We start from the raw sequence: 22,985 nt of genomic DNA on the forward strand, positions 1-22,985 counted from the left end.
AATGTTTTACTATTGTGTATAACTACTTTTGTGATTCAGACTGACCACCAACCCTTGAGATGGTTAATGCAGATGAAGGGGGAAAATCCTAAATTGTTAAAATGGTCAATCCGCCTACAGGGGTTTGATTTTACCATTGAACACAGGTAAGGGTGTAATCACCAAAATGCTGATGGTCTCTCCAGAATGTTTGACCGACTGGAGTAAGGAGTTTCATCCAGGGGTGGATTAAATCATCCTGTCCACTAGTCTGTGGGGGACAGGTGTTAGGGAGAATTCTCAAAAAAATGCTAATTCCCTTCACCTTCGAGACCCTCAGCAACTTTGCTGGATTTTGAGGACTTAATTTTTTATACCTGGAAAGAGTGAGCCTCTTTGTCCCCACTCTTTCATGTATTTTGAGTGTTGGAGGGGTTACCTAAAATCCCCTCTGTCTAAAAACTCATGTAGCAATCAAATGCTACCCTTTTCTATCAAATTGGCTGGTGGCAGTGGTTTTACAACGAAGGACCATGTTTTTTCCCGACCGTGAACATCGATAGCTAAAAATCGCGGGAGCCATGTTTTTCAAGATGGCGCCTTAAGCCCCTTTGTTTAAACAGGTCCCGTCTTCTTTTTTCGGCATTTCTTTTTCAAAATGTCCTTCTATTGTCGTCCCTGCGTGCCAAACCAGGTTTGGTCCCTTGGTTTCCATGCCATTGGCGGGCTTCAGGACTAAAGACCGCCTCTGGCATCTGAGTGTCTGGGGTGGGCAGGAAGTGAGGGAGGTGCCCGAAACTCCCTGTGCTTAGTCTAATAGGAGACCCAAATGCACTCTGGCGTGATTGGCTGGCTGACTGTTGGGTGAGTTGCAGCTATGCTGGAACGAATGGGAGAAAACTGTTTAAAAGGTGAGTCTCTTGGACTGGAAAGCGGAGTCGACCACTGGAACGAAAGAACCGAAGACGAGCTGGAAGAGGACGGCTGCTGCAACTCCTGGACCTGTGGTTTGCCCGGTGAAGCCCTGCTGCAGACCCAAATTGCCAAAGCTCCTTTCGACAGAGAAGCCCCTTCAAGGACGACTTCTTCCTTTGAGTTGGTGGGATCAATCAAATTGTAAGCCACCTGGATACCATTCTTGAAGCTGGTTAGGATTAACCAGGGTGAAGGACACCAGCTTGTGTGGTTGATGAACAGCTACTCGAACTGAAGTGACTCCATTTTGTCCACGTTTTCCGACAAACCCGTGCAGTGCAGGAGTCCCCCCCCGACATCCTCCCTCTTGTCACCACGACTGAGGCTCAGGAACAGCGAGATCTGCAGGAACCGCCAGGAACCAAAATCTTCAGCTTCATCTTTTGCTTCATACTAAGGAACTGTGCCAACCCGATTGGGAGAACGCTTCTCTCGCAGTGCTAATCAGCTTGTGACCCAACAAATGATTCTTTTTCGTACAAACTACTTCTGAGAACATTCGCAAAGACTTTACTGTTTACTTGAAGAACTGCTCTTTCCTATCCAAGACACTAGTCCATTGACTTTGGCCTAGGCCTATTTAACTGAATATAGTCCTCTAGTGAACTATAACTATTTGCACAGCCTAAAAGTATTTGTGATCTATTCTGCTAACTTGTGCCTTTTTACTCCCATTGAAAGTAACTGAAATGCTGTTTTGCTCCTATTTCAGGGGAGCCTAATTAGTTCAGAAACGTATTGGTTTGCTATTGATGTGTGTTTGTGTATAATATTAAGTTGCCTCCTTCTAGTGAATGTTTTATAGATGATTGTGTAATAAATTAATAAGTGTTTTACCAAGAAACCTTGAGTGTAAGTGAACCTTGAACCACTGTGATTGTAAGACCTCTGTGTAACCTCTTGTACTGCTCACATTCCCTCTTGAGATAAGCCTGGCTGCTCAGCTCGCTACCACAAAACTGTGTAGTACACCCTTATACCAAAGGTTGGTTTTACTTACACCTGTAGTCTTAATTGTATGTGGTTGTCCCAGAGGGTACTGCATGCAATTCTGCCTAACAGGGAGTGCAGCGAAAGGCCTACAGTCTCGAGTGGAACCGGTGAGCTGGCAGCCACATGTTGAGGAAAATTAACAACTATATGACACAGAGTGACTGTGAGCCTTAGCATTGGAGTCCCATGAGGAGGTTGTATTCAGCGGATCACTGCTGAACATAGTGGGATTAAGTTTCACAGAGTGGCTGTAGGCATTTTACCTTTGAGCTCTGAAGGGAAATTATAGTTTTGTAAGTTACTCTCAACAGACAAGTGTCAGACTGCAAATATTTTTCAAGTGATTGTGGGCTTTTAGCCTTTGAGCTCTGTGGAGAATATACAGACTTAAAGGCAGCTACCAGTAGATAAGTGCTGAACATATTTAAATATTCTTAATAGAGTGTCTGTGGGCATGTTTGTCTTTGAGCTCTAGTTGTGCAGAATATTACTGTCAGTAAATGCGAACATTTGTACTTCTGCTGTGCCTTTACGATCTAGCAGTGCTGCACTTCTGTGATTGTTCCATTTCTAATCTGCCGTGGTAGAGGAGTGTGTTATTCTGAGTCGGTTGACAAATTGGTAAATGCTATATTAATGAAACGTTAAGGTGGAAAGTAAAACTGTGTGGCCAGAAAAAATGTAACTTAAGGTCTACAGATAGGACTCCACTTGATAAAGAATTGGTGCAGATCATACAGTTGGAAAAAATGAAGCGTAAAGCTGATTGTAAGAAAAAAACATCCTTCTTTCCCCAGGTGTTGCAGAAAACATTGCCTGGCTCTCACTGGAGGGCATTCTATACACTCTGTTGATTGCCAATGCGAATGAGTGCGGTGGTAGTTGTGACATTTTTGTTCCAGTACGTCTTTTATGGACATGTGAAAGTCTGGAAGATGAAATGTATGCATTAGCTGTACTGTCCACTCGCTTCAGTGTGTCACTGAGACTCTTTTATTCACCAGTAAATCATGATAGTGCTGTCTCAAATGGTCTTGAAACAGCAAATTCTTCTTATTGTAGTGACGCCATCTATGCCCAGGGAAACATTACTCCTTCGCATCAGTCAAAAGCAGGAAAGATTTTCTGCCCCTCGGCTGTTGGGAATGACTCTCCTACCAATAATGACCAAGATGGGGCGAGCAGTCCTCTTACTGCTTTGAATTTGGTACTAGCATTTATGAGACTGTATGACACTGTAGTCCTTGAAGATCCAATACAAATACCCTGAATTAAATTAAAACACTTCTTTTGACTGGAAATGTTTGTGTTACCAAGAAATTGTTAGTCAGATTTGGACAAAGTTAAGAGTTGTTCTGCATTAGTAGACACAAAATTGGAGGCTGATGCAGTACCACTGGTGTCCAGTTAAAGTTTCGAAAAATAAAGGATCGAATGACCTTTTATTTGAAAGTGAAAGGGTTGAAAAAAAAGGTTTCATTTTTTTTTTTTGGTTTGGTAAAGTTTTTTTAATAAAAACAAGCAGGGGGTTGGGGGAACCCCCCATAAAAAAAATGTGAACCTTTTTTTCGACCCTTTGACTGTCGAATAAAAGGCATTCGAACCTTTTGATTTTGATACTTTAACCTAGAACCAGTACCACTCATATCTCAAATGAAAGTAGCTTTGAGTAAGAAAGTAAAGGCAGGCAATAAACAGATTAAGTGCAACGATTAAAGAAAACTAAGATTCTGATGCTTGTGAATCTGTTTAGAATCCCATGCTGTGCATATAGTCTGACATCTAGTGCTAATCGCGGAGTATTGCATCTTTTTTTTTCGAGGATCGAAAGGGGACGTCAACATGAGCATACCTGTAACACTACCCTTAACGTGACATGTAGTGTACCCAAAATCCCTCGCACGTCGAGGTCCCTCAGATTGTTTTTTTCCACCCAACTATTTCGTGGCCTTATGCAGAGCTTGAAAGAGAGATATTGCAAATTCATAACTTCTTTGTCCCACGGCCAATGGTGGTTTAGTCTTCAACCTTCATCTTCGACGGCTACTTCGTGGACCTCAGCGCTGAAGAAGTCTACTGCTTTCGGCGACTGGTGCATCGGTCGACACTGTCGACCACGTGGCCTCGGCCCTCCGGCCAGGCCTATACAGTAGAGAGAGTGGCGCCCCGGGGTTTGATTCTCTGATAATGCATTTCCTTTTCCCCTCCCTTTCTGGTCTGGCTGCCGCCCTTTACCTCTGCTATGGAGAGGACTCCATTTAAATGTTTTCCGTCTTATAGTGGAAACTACCCTTGCCAGGATACCCATCGCAAGTGCAATAGGTGCTTACCTCGTGACCACGACGAGCGATCCTGCAAGTCTTGCAAACTTTTTTGTTCAAAGACTTTAAAAGATAGGTGGACGAAATGGTGGGCGGCCTGCGCGATTCAGGCCGAAAGTGGTTCACCCGTTGGCCCCTCGAGTGACTAGGATTCTAGCGGCAGCCATGGCTCCGATGTGGAGGCCATAGACCTTTCTGCAGAACCGTCTGGTACCCAGTTGACTGGCCCCGACAAGCATGCCACCGGTACTGCTATGGGGAGATCACACCCCAGCAACAGGGGCACACCCGCACCACCTAAGGATAAGCATACAACCCCACAGGCTCCCTTGACGGATGCGTCGAAGCGTCAGACACCGACTGGCCCGCCGAAAGTTTCGACAGCGCCTACCCATCTTTACGATTGTCCGCCCTCCCTGCAGCCATCATCTCGGCATGCGTCCGGGCATTCCACCCATAAGTGCGTCTCGTCTTAAAAACATCCGCGTGCTGACGCTCTGTATAAGAATGCGTCAGCCCCAAAGGTATTGGCAGAGCCGAAAACCTTGACGAAGCCTACAGCTGCGTCGAAATCTCTCCCTCATTCACTGGAGCTACGCGAGAGTCTCGCAGCTATTGTTTGGGTGGCAAATAAACCAAAAGCACATCCTCTCGTCGAGAGGATAATTCTGATGGGGCCCAGACCCCTCTCTCAGGCTTTGTCTGGTAAGTCCTTTCCTTCTAAGGACCCTTTTCCTCCTGGAGAGCCCTTTCCCCCTATGGACCAGAGTGCGGTTTGAGAGCTATATGGACAAACTATCATAGTTTGTAGACTTTTCAGATAAGTTTATTACTCCTAAGAGACCTAGGGAGGAAGGTTCCTGCCCTAGTTTTCCAAAGGTACAGATGCTTTCAAGCCAAACTCCACATGAAGACGTTTTTTTAATTCTCGGAACCTGAAGATGTCTAAGAGGATCCCTATGGTCAGGAAGACAATCCGTTTGGCCAGGACACACCGGACCAGTGCCCAGATTGGGGTCAAGATCAACCTGTAGAGGAAACACCTTGGCTTTCCCCCACTCCAATTCCTGACCCAGACGCCATATGTCTGGATCCTCCCTCCTTGCTTCCACAGAGGTAGGCATTGCCTATTGACGATCAGATGGCTTTTAATGCAATCCTGAAACAGGATGCAGACCATTTCCAAATTGCCATGCAGGAAGTTGTACAAGACACTGACTTTGTTGAGGACATTCTGAAGGAATCCCCCTGCTAAATTCTATCAAGAAGTGCCTTGCACCTTCTTTGCTGTCCCCTTCCATCACAAGGGATGGCAACTGTCAGGTTGAGAAAGATTTTCGCCCCCCTCGTTCTGACGTGTTGTACATCAGAGGGCATGCCACTCCAGACTCCCTGGTTGTCTCTACCAGCAGGAAGCGGGCCCGGGTGCCATAGTCTACTGCAGAAGCACCTCCCGGAAAAGACTGCAAAAAATGGTAGGCCTTGGCAAATGCATCACCACTTCAGCTGCATATTTGACAAGAATTGCTGATACTACCCTTCTTGCGAGTTATAGTGATGTGCAGTGGAACCTGCTTCAGGAATGCCTCCAAGAAGTCCCTGAACCGGTACGATCACGCCTTCTGGCAATTGGCTTGGAAGGAAAACTGTTAATCCACAACATCCTAAAAAATACATTGGATGAAGCAGACAGCGGGTCAAACTCTGGCCGAGGGTACTCTTATCAAAAAGGCACGCCTGGCTAAAGAACTCTGGGTATAAGCCAGAGACTCAGACCTCCTAAATAAACAAACCGGTGGAAGACACACATTTATTTGGCAAGGCTGTGGCTGATGCCTTGTAGACGGCGGAAAAAGAGCATGAGACTCTTAATCAGATCACTGCTAGACCTTATCACCAACGGGGAGGAAACTCTTGCCGTTCCTTTCGGGGCCAGCCTTTTTCCCGATCTCCACACAACCAGTATGGCATAGGAGGTACCTCATGGTCCTCCGGACAAGGCGCAGCTGGCAACAGCCAAAACCAGCAGAGGGGACAACGAAGGGCAAAGGTAGGGGCAGAAACTCCACCCCAAGAGGCTCCTCGGCCTCCGCTCCAAAATTACTCAGCAGTCCGGGTCCCCTCTCCTCCCCTCCCATGCCTCCCTGGTCGGGGGGGACATTTAACATCTTTTCTTCATGCATGGGAGGGGATCACTTCAGACCAGTGGGTGCTCAAGACCGTCTCCCACGGTTATTGTATTGAGTTCCACCGGCCACCTCGATACCGTTCATCAAGAAAGATTCTTCTGGAAGAGGTGCAGATCCTTCAGGAAAAGGGCACCACAGAAGTCGTCCCCATTCATCAGGTAAACAAGGGTATTTATTCAATGTACTTCCTTGTAACCAAAAAGGATCTCACCATGTGCCCTGTGTTAGACTTGCGCTCAGCGAACAAATTTGTCAAGCCACAAAAGTTCAGAATGACAATATTGCAGGAGGCAATCCCACTGTTGACACAGGGATTACATGGCAACACTGGATAAGAAAGATGCATACTTTCATATTTCATTATTGCCAGCGTGCAGAAAGTACCTAAGGTTCATGATCGAGAACAAGCACCATCAGTTCAAGGTTCTTCCCTTCGGCATTGCCTCAGCCCCAAGGGTGTTCACAAAGGTACTGGCGGTAGTAGCGGCTCACCTGCACAGGCAGTCCATTCCAGTCTATCCTTACCTCGACGACTGGCTAATAACAGGGGATTCACACGGAACATGCCTATCAAATACCTAGAAGACAGTAGATCTCCTCTTCAGTCTGGGATTCTCGATCAATGAGAAAAAGTCCTCCTCTCACAACACGTTCCAGGGGAACTCAATCTTCTGGTGGACGTGCTCAGCAGAGACTTCCCACTACCCGTAGAGTATGAATGGCAATTACACAAAGACATTGGTCTCAATGTCTTCGCAGACTGGTGCTTCCCAGAGATGGACCTGTTCGCAACTCTGGAGAACGCACAATGCCCAGATTACGCCTCCGGGTACCCACAGAACTGCTCCAAGGGGAACGGACTCTGGATAACATGGTCAGGGAAATTTGTCTGCGCTTTTCCCTGACTCCCCTACTAAACAAGATAGTGCACAAGATTCACCAGGAACCAGTCACAATGATTCTGCTGGCCCCGATGTGGGTCGCCAACCCTGGTAATCATCTGATGGCAATGTCAGTCTCCCCTGCGAGGAGCCTGCCATGCCTGTACAATGTGCTGTCACAAGACAGGAGGGAAACACTTCATCCATGCCTGCAAACTCTCAATTTAGCAGCCTGGCTCTTGAGGTCATATAGAGGTCATAGAGTTCGGACACTTCCAACGCCCTCAAGGATGCATGTACATACTTAAAGAAGCACAAAAACCCAACACCAGACATTGCTACTCCAGCAAATGGAAACACGTTGTCATCTGGTGCAATGCCAAGAGCATCAATCCTATTGAATGCTCACCAGCACATATTGTCCTGTACCTCACTCACCTACTAGATTCAGGCCTGGTTTTCAATTCCTTAAAAGTCCATTTAGCTGCACTTTCAGCTTACACCCTGTCTCAAAAGAAGGTTTTGTGGTGGAAAATTCCATTAATCAAGGCTTTTATGGAGTGGGTTAAAAGACTTAATCCCCCGATCTCCAACCCAGCTCCCGGATGGGACCAGAACGTTGTACTGACTAGGCTAATGGGGCCTCCCTTTGAACCTATGCATAAGGCTAGCCTTAAAGCACTCACTTACAGTCACACCAATAAGGAGAGTTGGTGAACTGCAGGCCATTTCAGTTCAAGACCTATTTGTCACGGTTCACAAAGATAAGGTGGTCCTGCGCACTCACCCACGATTTGCGCCTACATTTATTTCGAAGTTCCATGTGAACCAATCAATTGAACTACCCACCTTTTTCAAGAACCCCACTAACGGGGCAGAAAGTTTCCTCCACAGAGTTGATGTGAAGAGAGCAGCAATCCATTATCTGGAGAATACAGAACCGCTAAGGAAAACTAACCAGTTTTTCGTTACAGTGGCAGCTGGCAGTGAAGGGGACCCTGTCTCTAAATCAGCTATTTCAAAGTGGATCGTAAACTGCATCACACTTTGCTACACTCTTGCCAAGAGAGATCTGCCCTTCAAGCCTAGAGCACACTCTACTGCTCGCTGGTCTATGCAAAGCATGTGATTCTAAGCAGATTCACAAGCATCAGAAGACGGTATCGGGTATTAATATCCCCAACAAAAATATCGCCGTAAATATGGCTGTTTGGTTAGGCATAGGCAATATTTTTATTGGGGATATTATGTGGGAGCGGGGGTTGTGGGGGTGTCCCCCGCACATTCAAAAATGATGCGATGATGCAGGGGTGTCCCCCGCAGGGTCCATTGTGAATTTCGCCGCAAAAATATGGCGATATTTTTGTATCACAATATTTTTGCGACGGAATTATCACATGGAACCCAGAAGACCTGCATTACTTACCGTAATAGCATTCTTGATTGTATCTGCTTGGATTCACATGCGCCCACCCTTCCTTCCCCTGTTGGAGTAGAATGAACATAGACAATTTACACCTCTCTCTCTCTTTACACATAAGGCTCCCCCACATCAGAAAAAAACACAATCGGGAGGGACTTCGACGCATGAGGGATTTTGGGTGCACTACACGTCACGTTAGGGATAGTGTTACAGCCACGCCCATTTGGCCATCCCCTTTTGATCCTCGAAAGAAAGAGTAAATACTCTGCAATTACCACTAGTTGTCGGACTATACGCACAGCATGTGGATCTAAGCAGAAACAATCATCAGAAATGCTATTACTGTAAGTAATGCATGTCATGTGAATGGGAAAACTAAAGGTAATAAGAGGATCTAGGACATTGCTTGGAAAGATACTTAATTCCCGTAGGACAGGGGATGCCCCTAATCAGTCAGACAACACACACTTGATGCCTGAGGTAATTGTCATCAATGATGTTGCAACACAGTCTGAGTGTCAGAGTAATAAGGAGGTAAGAAATGAAAAGTTTGAAGTAATAGGTGAACAAAATGTGAGGACCGAACAAAGGGAGCATGGAGGTCTGAAAAATATAATGAACTCACGTAAGAAACAATTCCAGAAAAAAAAAGGACTAAAAAGATGGGTTTGTTTAGTTTGTTTATTTATAAAGCGCGTCCGAACCCTCAGGTAGCTGGGCGCATAATCATGTGCACAGCAGAGTTACATATCGTTACAACAGAGTTACATATTGAACATCTTAATACAGCAGACAGAGCATACATTAGTCAAGGCTCTGAGTTACATACAAGCATAGAATATACCGAGAGTATAGTGTACAGAGAATAGCACAGTTACAGTGGCGAATGAGGACCGGTTACAGATTGGTCCTGCATAGGCTGTAGAAGAGTAAATATTACTGCAGGTGGAGAGCGGCGGCTAGCCGGTCATGTCGGTTAGAGTCTAGATGTTCAGGCTAGTAGCCATGATTTTACCATGGCTCTGAATGGCCAGAACGCGGTTTCCGCTCTAATTGTGGGAGGGAGGGTGTTCCAACATTGTGCTGCGAGCACTGGGAAACTGGAGCCCCCTGCTGTTTTTAGGTTATAGTTCGGGATCTTTAGTTGGTGCAGGTAAGGAGTTCTGGTGGGTCTAGTGGGGCAGTGTCTAGAGAATTTGTCTGAAAGGTAACGTGGGGCAGTACAAGACAGACACTTGTGGGTGATGACCAGGGTTCTTAGCTTAATTCTGTCACGGATCGGGAGCCAGAGGACGACTTTGCTAACCGTGGATATGTGCGCCTTGCGCGGGAGTTTGAGGGCACATCTTAGTGCATTATTTTGCAGGATCTGGAGCCTGTTCAAGTTTTTAGTGGTAGTGCCTAGGTAGAGTGTTTTGCAATAGTCTAATTTGGACAATATTAGTGCTCTAGTTAGAGTGAGGCAACTGGAGGTGGAGAGAAAAGGCCTAGAGGCATTGATCAGTTTATTGGTATATGAGGTAGCTGAGATGGTAGAATTTATTTGTTTCTTTAATGACAAGGTAGAGTCGAGGTATACACCTAGTGTTTTGACCTCTTTGGATACTTTTATGATGTTGCCATCGATGGTAAAGGATTGGTATCTTTGGTCCAGTTTGTTGAGGCGAGCCTGGGAGCCTACGATAAGCAGTTCTGTTTTATCGTCGTTTAGGCAAAGACTGTGTGTAGCCATCCAGGCTTGGATTTCTAAGTAGATATTGTTAAGCTTTGCAGCATCTTCTTCACAGCTGCCAGTGAGCATAATGAGGACCTGGGTGTCATCTGCATAATTAGTGTAGCTGACACCCAGATCGTCAAGACGGTCAAATAGGAGCTTCGTGAAGATGTTGTAACGTGTGGGAGAAATGCAAGAACCTTGGGGCACTCCACATGTGATTTGTACGACGATTAGGAACGATGACGATAGAGTAATTCAAGTGGTTGCAGAGGATTTGGGAGATGGGGTGGTATGGAAACAGTAGCTCTGAATCGGGCTAATTACAATAATGAAGTGAAAACCGCATGTAAAGAGTAATAATGATGATCGGATTGAGAATTTGGTAGAGAGGTCTCAGAGAGAGGCTATGGTGAAAAGGAAAACCTGTAATAACGTAAGGGAAAAACATAATGTCATGGATATTGGTGCAAACTGTGTGACCGTCCCACAGAGTTGAAATCTATTGTTTTTGAATCAGTAATGGCCAATGAGTAAAATATATAATGAAACAGGTCGAAAATATTGTGCATATTATCATTGTTACCTGAATTGTCAACTATAGCATCCAGAGATGCAAAGTGTGTGCACCGATATGATTGCAAAGAACTTGGTGAATGTGAAGTGCACTTTTATTTACTTTTAGTGAAAAGAATTATGAGCTGTCATGTATAGTTTATAAAAAACAAGTCTTTGACTGCTATGAGAAAAGTGTGGTTAGCAATGAGGACGTACAAGGGTTAAATAAGCGTAAAGGGATTACGGATAATCTGAATATAAAATGCTTGAAAAGTGAAGGTGGGGTGAGACAATTGACTATTGATTTTGAACCAGCCGGTGGGGCTCTCCTTACATCATTGCTCAAATTTCTTCCCACAAAAGCATTTGGAAAATTCTGTCATGCAACACAAGAGGCCACAATAGTTTTCTAGATGCTGAAACAAGTAAAATATTTCTGGAGCATGATTTGGTATGCCTGCAAGAAACATGGCTGTGTAACTTTTGATGGCTTTAGTGTGTCTGAAAAATATGCTGAGAGAGGACCCATCGGTCGTCCGAAAGGGGATATTCCAACTGTGGTTAGGAATATTCAGGGCCACACAGTTGTGAAACTCAGATGTAATTCAGGCTCATTATTGTGAACTAAAATTACAGATCCCTTGGGCAAATTGTCTGCTTCCATCCTAGTGATTAATGTTCACTATAATTCCACTTGCGCGGACCTAGATAATGTCATAAATGATATCGACATTGTACTAGTTCATTTCACTAGCTTTCCAGAGAAGCCATTAATAATTATTGCAAGTCATTTTAATAGTGTTTGCCCACACAATGATCCGGAAGAAGTACATTTCGATGGTGTGAGTGATATGTCGCTGGACCTTTGTCATAAATCACATGTCACAAAAAACAGCAATGGACGCATCTGGGCTACTTTTTTTTTTAGCAAGCTGGAGGTTCCATCAATTGAATACATTATTTAAGAAACAACTTGGTTTGGAATGGGACTTGAATCTACAAAAGACTACATTTTTGTAGTGAATATTGATGTCCCTCAAATAAGAAACCTTGAAGTAATAAGAACTCATAGAAGTGATCCCGCCATGTTGTCCTCTACACTTCTGTAAAGGATGGGGGAGCAGGTTTTGGGCAAATCTAAGTGTGTTAACTCGGTTATGAATGCCTCTGAGAACAGGGTCGCACAGTTTGCTAGAAATAATGTGCAAATCAATATCCTTCAGGTGGAATAGTATTGACGAACTACAGAACATTTTTAGGTGTACACCAGGTGAATTTTCTAACACTGTCAATGCTCAAACTACTCATTCTGTTTGATGTTGGGGAAAAATGTAATTTTGTAGAAAGAACATTTCCAATATATGATCAAGAGATTAACGCAAAAAAACCCTATTCAGATAAAATGTGAGGAGAGTAAATAAAAAAAGAATTGATGGCAATTTGGATTTTAAAAGGATGGAGATGCGATGGTTTAAGAACAAAAAAAAGTCCTGGTTGAAAAATCACCACAAAGGATATGCATAATAGGCGCATCAGACTGTCGAGGTAAGTAGGAATGCTTATGTGTGATGGGGGAACTTGGGATAGCCTTGTGGAATGTCAGTGGTCTAAACAGTTATATTAATCGGAATAGGATAATGACATATTTGCGATGCCACAAAAATGACATTGCACTCCTCCAGGAAACGCACCTCACAAGGGAGAAATTAACTGCCCCAACTAGAAAATTGAGTGGTACAACTCTGGGCTCACCATACTCTGCATATGCAAGATGGGTCTTGATATGGGTGGTGCCATCTGTGCCATTCAAGTCCTCAACACTTTTAAAGATGTAGATGGTAGGATGATTATAGTACAGAGACTTGTGGAGCAGAGAGAGCTCTGTATTGTCAACACTTATGCACCAATCCATGATACAGCAGCCTACTTCTGTTCGCTATACTCCCAGATTGGTACATATGGGGATGGTACATTGGTATGAGGGGGAGACTTTAATTGCACGCTGAACCCGTCCCTTGATAGATCAGATGATAAATCCATACATCCAGGTCCTTCTGCCAAAGCCTTCAATAAACTGCTGCAAACATTCAAATTGTCAGGCATATGGAGGGCCCAACCCCGGCAAGCCCGGGGATTTTCTCATTACACTGCCCCCAAAGATCTATACACAGATTGGACTGTGTCTTCACAGGGGATGAGACCTTAGGGGAATTCACAGTGGCGGAATATAAAGCATGAGTGCAATCAGACTATGCTCTTCTAGTGGTCACATGGCAGTACTTCCCATCTAGGGCACGCATCCCGACCTGGAAGCTTAGAAGTGAATCCCTAAGAGATGTTGTGTTCCGGGAACACCTTAGAGAGGGAGTAAAGGACTACTTCAAAAACAACACGGAGTGTAAAATCGGCTGGTACACTATGGGAAGCCTTTATAGTAGTGATTAGAGGGATGGCGATAGCTAAGGCAAAGGGAATGGAAGCCAGGATAGAAAGCGATTTTTATATAAGGCTGAAACCAAGTTAGAGGCCATAGATGGCACCGGTGACATGTCCGGGAAGTTATTTGGCTGCAGCAGGAATGTTGAGAACACTGGGAAAGACTGGGTAAGCGGAGTTGTAAGAAATACGTAGAAAGGCAACCCGCCGAATGGGGTAAGCTGGGACGCTTGCTGGCCTGGGATATGATGCGAGCGATTGCAGGGAGAAAGGGGGGTGGGTGGGTTGTATGATGCAAGAAGGCATAAACAAGTGCTTTCACGATCACTACAAGGAGTTATACACAGAGACATCAGTGTAACAGTTTTCAGAAGTAGATGAGCCCTGGCACAGATGGACCTCCCCAAGCTGGATGCAGAGGCAGCAAGCAGGCTGGAGTCTCCCATAACTATAGAGGAGTTGGAATCCAATACAAGAGGGTTTCCGACTGGTAAAGCCCCAGGAGCAGATGGATTAGCCAGCAAATCTATAATTAATTCATGGCAGATGTTGCGCCCCGTTGCTAGCAATGCTGAATGAAGCACTAGATATAGGCACTCTACCAATGTCGCTGAGAGAGTCAATCATTGTCCCATTATTGAAGCCCAACAAGCCCGACACCGACTGTGGATCGTTCAGACCCCTGTTGTTGCTTAATCAAGATGGGAAAATACTTAGTCCTAATGGCCAACAGGCTTACGCCGGTAATATCCAAGTTTATACACCCGGACCAGTCGGGATAAGTTCCGGACGGGAATATCGCATGTAACCTGAGAAGGTTAGACCATATCATCGTTCATACCCATGACAATACACATCAATATGCTGTGGCCCCGCTTGACGCGGTCAAAGCGTTTGATTCGGTTAGATGGCCATGGCTGCTGGCAGTGCTCAAGAGTTTCAGCATGGGGCCACATACATAAAATGGGTACGGCTACTATATAGCCGTCCAATAGCGAGAGTCAAGACAGGCACCCACATTTTGGACCAATGGCTGTTGGGGAAAGGTACTAGGCAGGGCTGCCCATGGTCCTATGTTATTTATATCAGCCTTAGAGCCATTGGCGGTGTATCTCAGGAAGGAATATTGGGATGCGGGCATAGTTATTCAGGGCAGTAACAACTTGATTTCCCTATATGCTGAAGAAATGCTTTTATATTTACAGCACCCAGAGACCAACCTACAGTATATTTTAGATGGGTTTGAGCACTATGCAGACCTGTCTGGTATCACGATTAATGCACAGAAATCGTTTTTGTTCCTTAGCAGGGTATAGGGGAAAATCCCTAAACACATTTCCATTGCTACCGATTAAGTGGGAGGTGAACACATTTAGATACCTGGAAGTAGATATCTTCCATGACCCAAGAATGAACACTTATACAACACACTAAAAGCGGTAGACAAAACTGAGAAAGTCTGTCTTTCTGGGCCAGATTGCTCCTCTCATTGATGGGGAGGGCTGCGCTGTTAAAGATAGCAGTACTCGCGAGGCTCCTTCATTTTTTCACCAATGTCCCGTACAACATAACTTAATGCTTTAAGAGATTTGACACTATATCATAGTTTCCGATGGAACAACTAGAGATGCCGGATGGCACTAATGAAATTGCAAAGGCCGTACGATCAAGGAGGTATAATAGTGCCCAACTTTGAAGCATATGTCGCAGTGTGCCAATTGCAATTCATCACAAACTGGCTGTCGGACGAACAGACCCAGGACACTTGATTGCTACAGCCAGCATGTACCTTGTACTTCTTGAGGGAGGTGATATGGACTGTGGCGCCGCGTGTTCCCAAACTCCTGCTGACGCTAGGTAAGACCATATGACTTGTCGCTTTTTAGAGGAAGAATCTCCCTACTCCCCCCAGATCCCATTGGTGACACTAAAGGTGGAGGATCCACAACTCGGACTAAATGTGAGGAAGTATTGGGAATGGTGGGAGACTTACTACATGAAGGTAGACCGATGGACTTCAGTACACTCACCTCATAAACAGATATACATGAAGGACAACACATAATTCATGCTTTACTCTTCACCACGCTAAAGCAGAAATGGCCGGGAACAGACTGGGAAGTTGAAATAATAGAAACACTTTATGATATTTCGGAGTGTGGGCGCGCAGTGTTGAGAATTTACGAGCTATTAATGTGGGGATATACTTGAATCACCAGGCATAGTTGGGAAGCAGATCTGCAGGAGCAATTGACAGATGCAGTCTGGAGTAGAGCGTTCGCTTATCACAAAAAAGTGTCCAGGAATGCGAAGCTCCAGTTGATTCAGTTGTATGTAACTCATAGGGCGTATTTAACTCTGAAGAAGATTGACAAATTTAGCAAAGCGACGGAACAGACCTGCCCAAAATGCAGATTGATTAATGTGGACCTGATACACAAGTTCTGGGTATGTATGAAGATCAGACAATAATGGGAAGAGATAGCCCAGGCCTTAGCTAAGGCAGGTATAACATTAGACACAGGGTCTCCCATACCCTGTATGTTTGGCATTTTTGCACATCCGAAGCAGGCAAGACATGTTAGCAAGTTGAAAGATCTAGCATACATCCTGGCGAAGCGTAGGATAGCAAAGGGTTGGAAGGCGCACAAGGTCCGGATGTACATCGGTGGTGTAGGGATCTCCAAAAATGGATATCGGCGGAAACCTCAGTGTGACAAGAGGCGGCCCGTCGGGGCCAAGGAGAACGGAATGGAGACTTGGATTCCTGGAAGCATATGGTGCAGGAACTGATGGCCTCATCGCACAGTGACACCCAAAGGTTAATAAATGCCCTGACACAATCGGCGGACTAGCGACAATGTATATATTTGGTACAGTTGAATGCAATGAGTGAGAGCAATGTATGTGGATTAGGCTGGGGTCGTTGGGAGGGTGAAGGAATACACAGACACAATAGGCTGTATATTGTCATGCAACGTATAAATAAGTCTAAGTTATACTGTTATTAAAATTCAATAAAATGTTTTTTTTTAAAAAAAAACAATGAGCAGAAGGGAAGTGAAACTGAAGACTACTTCCCTTCAAAAAGTCAGGACAGATTCACACATCGGCAAAAAAGGGTGCCCCATTGAAATCTAACAGTCATCACGCTGGCCCCAATTGCATTTTTTCCATCAGTGAAAGGCAACTGTGTCCAGATTCTGACCCGTAGCACTGTGGCCATGCATTACCTCATTGAGATGATGTTTGGGATTGCAGCCTTTGTGAGCAATGTGACAGTGGTTTCCTGGCACTAAACATTGAAGCCTCCCTGTCAGCAACCTATCTGGCTGGGACAAAAAATGCTTGTTGCAAATGCCATTGGGAGCTGTTTTGGGTTGTTCGGTACAAGATATTTGCCTCTTGGAGGGCCCCTCAAGTGACTTCTTTGTGCTTTTGCTGGTACTGTGGAACTTAAAATGCCATTCTTTGTGATTGACTTCAAAATTCAATTCAACCCGGGTGAATTTACAGGCCATCCAGCCCCAACATGGGTAATGTCCTTTTACGGGTGGTAGCCCTACAAATTATCTCAAATTAGCTTGTGGTTGAACCCTGATCCTATCAGCGCTAATCAAGTGTTTGAGGTTTTTCCCTCCTTGAAATGTGAGCAAGTGGGTTTCAGATCTGGGTTAAGTTGCAGGATATGCCAATTTTTTAAGCTGAGTTTTTTGATGGCATTACTTTGGGGACTAAAGGAGATGAGACAAACTGTCCTGGAAGTCTTCCTCTTGATCTCGGATTTCTCAAAGTGTAGATCTAATTAGATTGCTGGCTCTTTTTTTAAATTTTCTGAGTGTGACTAGGATACACTCTCTGTAGAAATCTATTTAATGCAATATTGGCTTCTTTTTTAAAATCTTGTATTAGAGTACAATTTCTCCTGATGCTGAGGAATTGGCCAAAGGGTACTGTATACCTTCTTTGACTGTGTATTATGTTCACAACTGATTATTGTTTATGCAATAACCAGCAGAGGCGGCTAAAAAATCAAAATGTATTTAAATACATTTCTATCATTTGTTATTTGAGTATCACCTTCATCCCAAAATGTTTTGTAATTGCTACCAAAAAGACACTATCCATTAAATATTCTGGGAAACAAAGAAGTGCCTGTGGGTCTCTGGGGCCTGTTCCACCCAAACTCTGCGGACGTTCTGTGCCCTGCATAGGGGTAACCCTGTTGCGGAAGTCTGTCAGACAGCTACGAGGGCATCTTGGCAAACATATTCACCAAATAGGACTGCCTGTATTTCTTATCATGTCAGGACATATGATTTGGTCGAGAGATGCTCCAGAATTTTCTTTTGTAGATGGTGATGCCTTGCTCTTCTCCCTATTCCAGGTTGTGTACTGCGTTGGGAGTCTGAAATGAAGAATCGGTGGGAGGAAGGAATTCATTAGAAGAATATATTACTTACTGTTGTTAACATTCTTTCTCATGGATTAGTTTTTTCTCCAAGCGTTCCATCATCATCCTCCCAGCCTACTCTTAAAAATGTGGCATTCCTGTAAACCCTTACCAATCTGTGGTCTCTAAGTGTGGGTGTTCAGAGAAATGGGTGTAACTGAGGCCATGGCGTGCAGCCAGCTCCATTTATATCAACCATTACGTCACATTCAAAGTCATTGCCGCCAATGGCGCAGAGCATAGCAGACCCTGATCTACAGCATCTTCCCTGAAAGCTAAAAAAGCTTCAAAAGTGAGACTTATGCATGGAGGAGAAGGTAAGGCAATTGCGGGTAGAAGAAAGGACTAATTAATCAGAAGGAACATTGCCAAAGGTAATTGATTTGTTATTTCAAAGCAACCTAGCATTCATTTAGAGCATAGGTCGTATCCAGTTTATGTAATTGATAGGAGGGGCCAGTTTATAAACCATAAATTGTCCTCTTGTGCATATTATAGCTCTGCTTTCTCTCACCTTTCTAAAATACCTGTTTTTCAGGGATGACTGGAGTCCGTATGCTTGGGTTACATCATGATGCTGTCATCTTCCTAATTGAGCAGCTTTTTGGTGCAGAGCGCTGTCGTAAATACAAGTTCCGCTTCCATCAGCAAGAGCAGGTCGAGGAAGAACTACCCATCAATCCCAGTGGTTGTGCCCGGTCTGAGGTGTATGTCCGGTAAGGCTACTGCATTTTATGGTACTGGAATGACTGTTTTTACAGAGTTTGAATTGCTGGCTACCGCTACTGATTTGTCGCGGGGGCTGGAGGGGGGTCTTGGGGTGAAGCCTGTTCCTTGTGTGTGCAATCAATGTTAATTATCGTTATGCTGAGGCCAAATCTTCCGAAACTCTAGAAGATAATCCTTGAATTGAACTGCACTTTATCAAACCTTTTGAAAACGGAGACTTTCGCCTCATTAAAAGTAGGTTGGTAAATTAGACGGTAATTCTGTCGAATGAAATTACTGTTACTGCTGTGGTGTCAGGAATTACTGCCGTATCACAGATGCACAAGTCATTGGTGGTAAAAGTAATTCCACCCAGCAGAATTACTGCCAAAAGTGAATTTTCAACAGTAAATCTGCCAAATGTCAGCAGAATTACTGTAACCTTTGGAAAAATGGAGGAATCACTGAACGGTAATTCCACCGGTGGAGTTACTGAGTGGTAATTTCGCCGGCGGAATTACCGCTGGGTGGAAATGGCATAATTTTGCAAATGGGAAGCTTGGCGGTGGCCATCTTTAAAAACAAAATCCATCTTCAATTCACCATTTCCCTTTGCCATTCAGCTAGCAACCGTAGTGGAAACATGCCAGGAGACAACAGCAAGATGACAGGTGCCAGAATTGAGGGGTCAGCAAGCCCAGATTCAGCGAGGCAGAGATGCAGGTATTTGCAGATTTGGTGGTGGCCAATGCTGATTAACTGTTTAGGCCAAATCACGCAAAATATCTGTACCCTGAAAGAGCACAGTACTGGCCAACATAAGGGACAAGGTAGTGACAGTGACCACTAAGCAGCGGTCTGCAGTCTCCTCGACACTCATCACTGTGAGACTGCCACTGGAGGAGGCACAGTGGAGCCACTGCACCTTACCTCATGGGATGAGAGAGTGGCAAGCATCCTTCAAATCGAAGGGATGGAGGGAATCGGAGCAGCAGAGGCAGGAGCAGGAATCTAACCAGAACCAAGAAAGTAACAAAGCACACCGTGGGGCAGGGAAATGTGAAGGCAGTGCATGTGTCCCAGACAGAATTATGCTAAGACACAGGTGACAATGTTGATGTTCAGTCCCTTGCTGGCTCACTGTCAATACTGCTACAGGAATAAGTGCGACGACACGTTGCATGTGTACAACGGGAAGCTGTACCTTGTGGCAAAAAACTTAAACAAATGCACCCTTGACAGCCAGAATTGCATAGTTTCATGACTAGCAACCTAGAAATACCCCTGCTCATGCCATATACGCCATTGCCAGATGATTATTCCCAGTCCCCCACACAAGCCAACACGTGTGCCATATGGCATCAGAAATTGCATCATCAGAAATTGTATCCACCCCATGAGTCCTGCTACTTTCGCAAGCATGGCAGGACACATTAGACTGGACAGACACCCTCCACAAATGTAGTCCTAGGACTGTGTCCACCTGTGCCAACAACCCAGTGGACACACCCGATCTGTCACACTAGGACGATGACACGCACACACCCTGTAACAGTCATAGACCAACTAAGTAATGTTGATGGTGCATAGGCAACCCACACCGCAGTGCACTGTGCACAGGACAGGCATGAGACCTACATACGTAGGTGGACCCAGTCCCCTGACCATTGTCTGTCTGTGTTCCGTGAATGTACCTGCCACAGTATACATGACAACTGAATCTGTCTTTTACTCTCGCACAAGGCAGCCAGGGTGAAGGTACAAGTGGCAGTAATGTAGCGGTATTACTTAAATTGTTCGTTTACAATTGTTCGAATGAACAATTGACCGAATTTAAAGGGTCACAATTGACCTTTTCACAATTTATATCTCAAAATTATATATATGGTTTTGGGCGGGGGGTTTCCCCCCCGCATATGTTACAATTCGTATACAACTGATGTAGCACCTCCACATACCGTTCCCCCCAACACAACAGTAGAACCTGCGACCCCAAGCACCTCTTCTGTCACCCATGCACTCAAGACATCAGGCAGTTATCACAAGACCCCAGCCAACAAATCTGGATCAAAGGTGTACCCAGAAGCAGCTGTCACCTCTACTGGCATTGTCACACCCGTAGTGACCGCTGCACTGCCTACTGCCAACAAATTGCCTGCCCCCACACCTGCTGCTGCACCCATCACCACCTCCGTTACAATTCCCTTTCCGGTTGTACCATTCCTCACCCCTCCAGCCCTTGGTTCTCCTATGATCAGTCCTCCCGAATCCCATATTGCTGTAGACCTGCAGTCACTCACACAGCCCCATGACTGATGTTTCGAATGGTGGTGCCACACCCACCACCACACCTGTTCGTCCACCTGCTGCGCTGACCATTGATGCCTTATCTGCCATCAGGTGAGAGGCTCACAAGAATGGGCCAACGGAAGGAGAGGATGGAAGAGCTCCACCTGCAGCATGCACAGGTAATGCAGGATGCCATGCAAAGGGCAACAAGGAGAACTATCCAGGTAAATGCTGATACCCATCAGTGTCTATAGTGGCTAATAATGTGGTGAGTTGGAGGTTGCACGAACTTACAGAGGCACTGTCCTCTGACCTAGAAGATATGCAGATGACACTTCTCATGATGCAACACATGCACGGGCTGTAGTCTGTCAGCTCTGTCTCCATTACACCCTCCCCCCCCAGAAGGGTCACAAGCGTGGATTCCCTGTAGGAGGTTGTTGCGCATGGCCATTCACACACCAAAGGCGCCTTCTGGCAGGAGAAGTGCCATCAAAATAATTTCCTGGCATCAAGATGACATTGAGGATTGAGGGAGGTGCAAAGGCATGGGTTTCACAGACTTAATAAATGGAGTTTGCATCACAAGTGAAGATCGGTAGTCTTTTGGGTCATGTCATAGATTTTAATGCAGGGATTGACTATTTACTATATGTATTGTGGATATTGCTTTCAGAAAAAATTGTCCAATTCTCGACTCTGCATCCCTTCCTTCTGCACGGTCATCTGAGTCTGCCTGTGCCACGACCTACTCAGCAGGCATTGGTACATTCCTCCTGATGCACATATTATGCAGCATCACACACACAAGGACTATCTTCACAACTTTCTCTGGACTGTACATAAGAGCTCTCCCCGCCCACACCTCCTTAACAAGTATGTGTGTGCCTCGTTGTAGGCAATTTCATGTGTCCCAGGGTTCCTTATTCGGGTCATGAACCATGGTAGTGGGATGGCAGTCATGCCTGCAAGTGGAACAAAACTGTTCATTTCAAATAGTTAATGGTTGTACTTCCCTGTCCTGACTAAGTGGTACATTCTTTTCACTTCCATGCAGTTATTGGAGTACACTCTACTGCCATTGGGGTGTGTTTCCCTTGTATTTGATAATGCACAAAGACTTGTGCTCATCCTGCACCACAGAATATGTATGTACCCCTATATTATGGATTCCCCAATCATCCCTGCACATCCCAATGGTTTCTTTGCATGTTTCGGGCTCTGTTGTCTTTTACTTGACCATTGTGCAGCAAGCAACAACAGCACGGAGAGATCATCTTAGGCCACAAGTCGACGACCTGCAGAGTCCCAAGCGCCAGCTTGGGATGTTGACTCGTGCAGCACAGAGACCTTTGCAGAAGATGGCCCTGAAACACCTGCAACATCCTTTGATGGCAGGCTTTTGCTGCAGGGTTCTGGACCATTCAAACTGGGTCCTGGACCATTCAAACTGGTAAGCACTGTAAAAAAAAGCATGTTTCCTTTCCACTAGGGCCATCATTAATGTCTACCTAAATGGCACTGTCATGGTCCAGGACTCTCAGCCCAACCTCCTCCTTCTTGATGGGTGTCTTCGTCTCATCACCTTCCTCCCTTCTCCTGCCATTCCTCCTTATGCCACCCCTGGCGCCCCTGCCACCACCGACGGGTGTACCACATGCCTGTACCCCTCCTCGGAAGACTTTTAAAAGTGGCAACCAGCTTCATTTATCTACCCTCAGCTCTCGATTTGCTGTCACACTCCTCTGACATATGCCACCTCTTAGAACACCTCAACCTCGACGTCCTTGCTCTAACCGAGACGTTGTTCACAGTCGGCTCTGTCACGAATTGTGGCACTCTCCTCCCACAGGGCTTCAAGATCCTCTCTAATGCCCAGGCCTAACTTGTCCGGGGGCAGAGTGGCCCTGATCTTCCCTGAATGGGTCCCTGCTACTATCATATCCACTCAGTCCTACTCCTTCGATTGCCTCGTATGCAGGCATAGTGTCTCTCCTATCCTCTTGCTGACTCTGGCCACCACCTGCAGGCCCCCTGCCTGCTCTCCCTCTTCCTCTGAGTAGTCT

General features: G+C 45.3%; 1 protein-coding gene across 4 annotated transcripts in view; it reads left to right on the forward strand.

Annotated features, from left to right (window-relative positions):
• The window catches only part of KMT2B (lysine methyltransferase 2B), a 1,990,704-nt gene that overhangs the window by 1,828,212 nt on the left and 139,507 nt on the right, over nt 1-22,985 (forward strand). For all 4 annotated transcript variants that reach the window (XM_069604859.1, XM_069604860.1, XM_069604861.1 and 1 more), the window contains one exon: nt 18,461-18,638. In XM_069604859.1, the coding sequence (XP_069460960.1) occupies nt 18,461-18,638 (178 nt within the window). The remainder of the gene's footprint in view (nt 1-18,460; nt 18,639-22,985) is intronic.

This window comes from Ambystoma mexicanum, chromosome 1p, assembly GCF_040938575.1.
Source record: "Ambystoma mexicanum isolate Mex_15411 chromosome 1p, UKY_AmexF1_1, whole genome shotgun sequence".
Lineage (NCBI taxonomy): Eukaryota > Metazoa > Chordata > Amphibia > Caudata > Ambystomatidae > Ambystoma > Ambystoma mexicanum.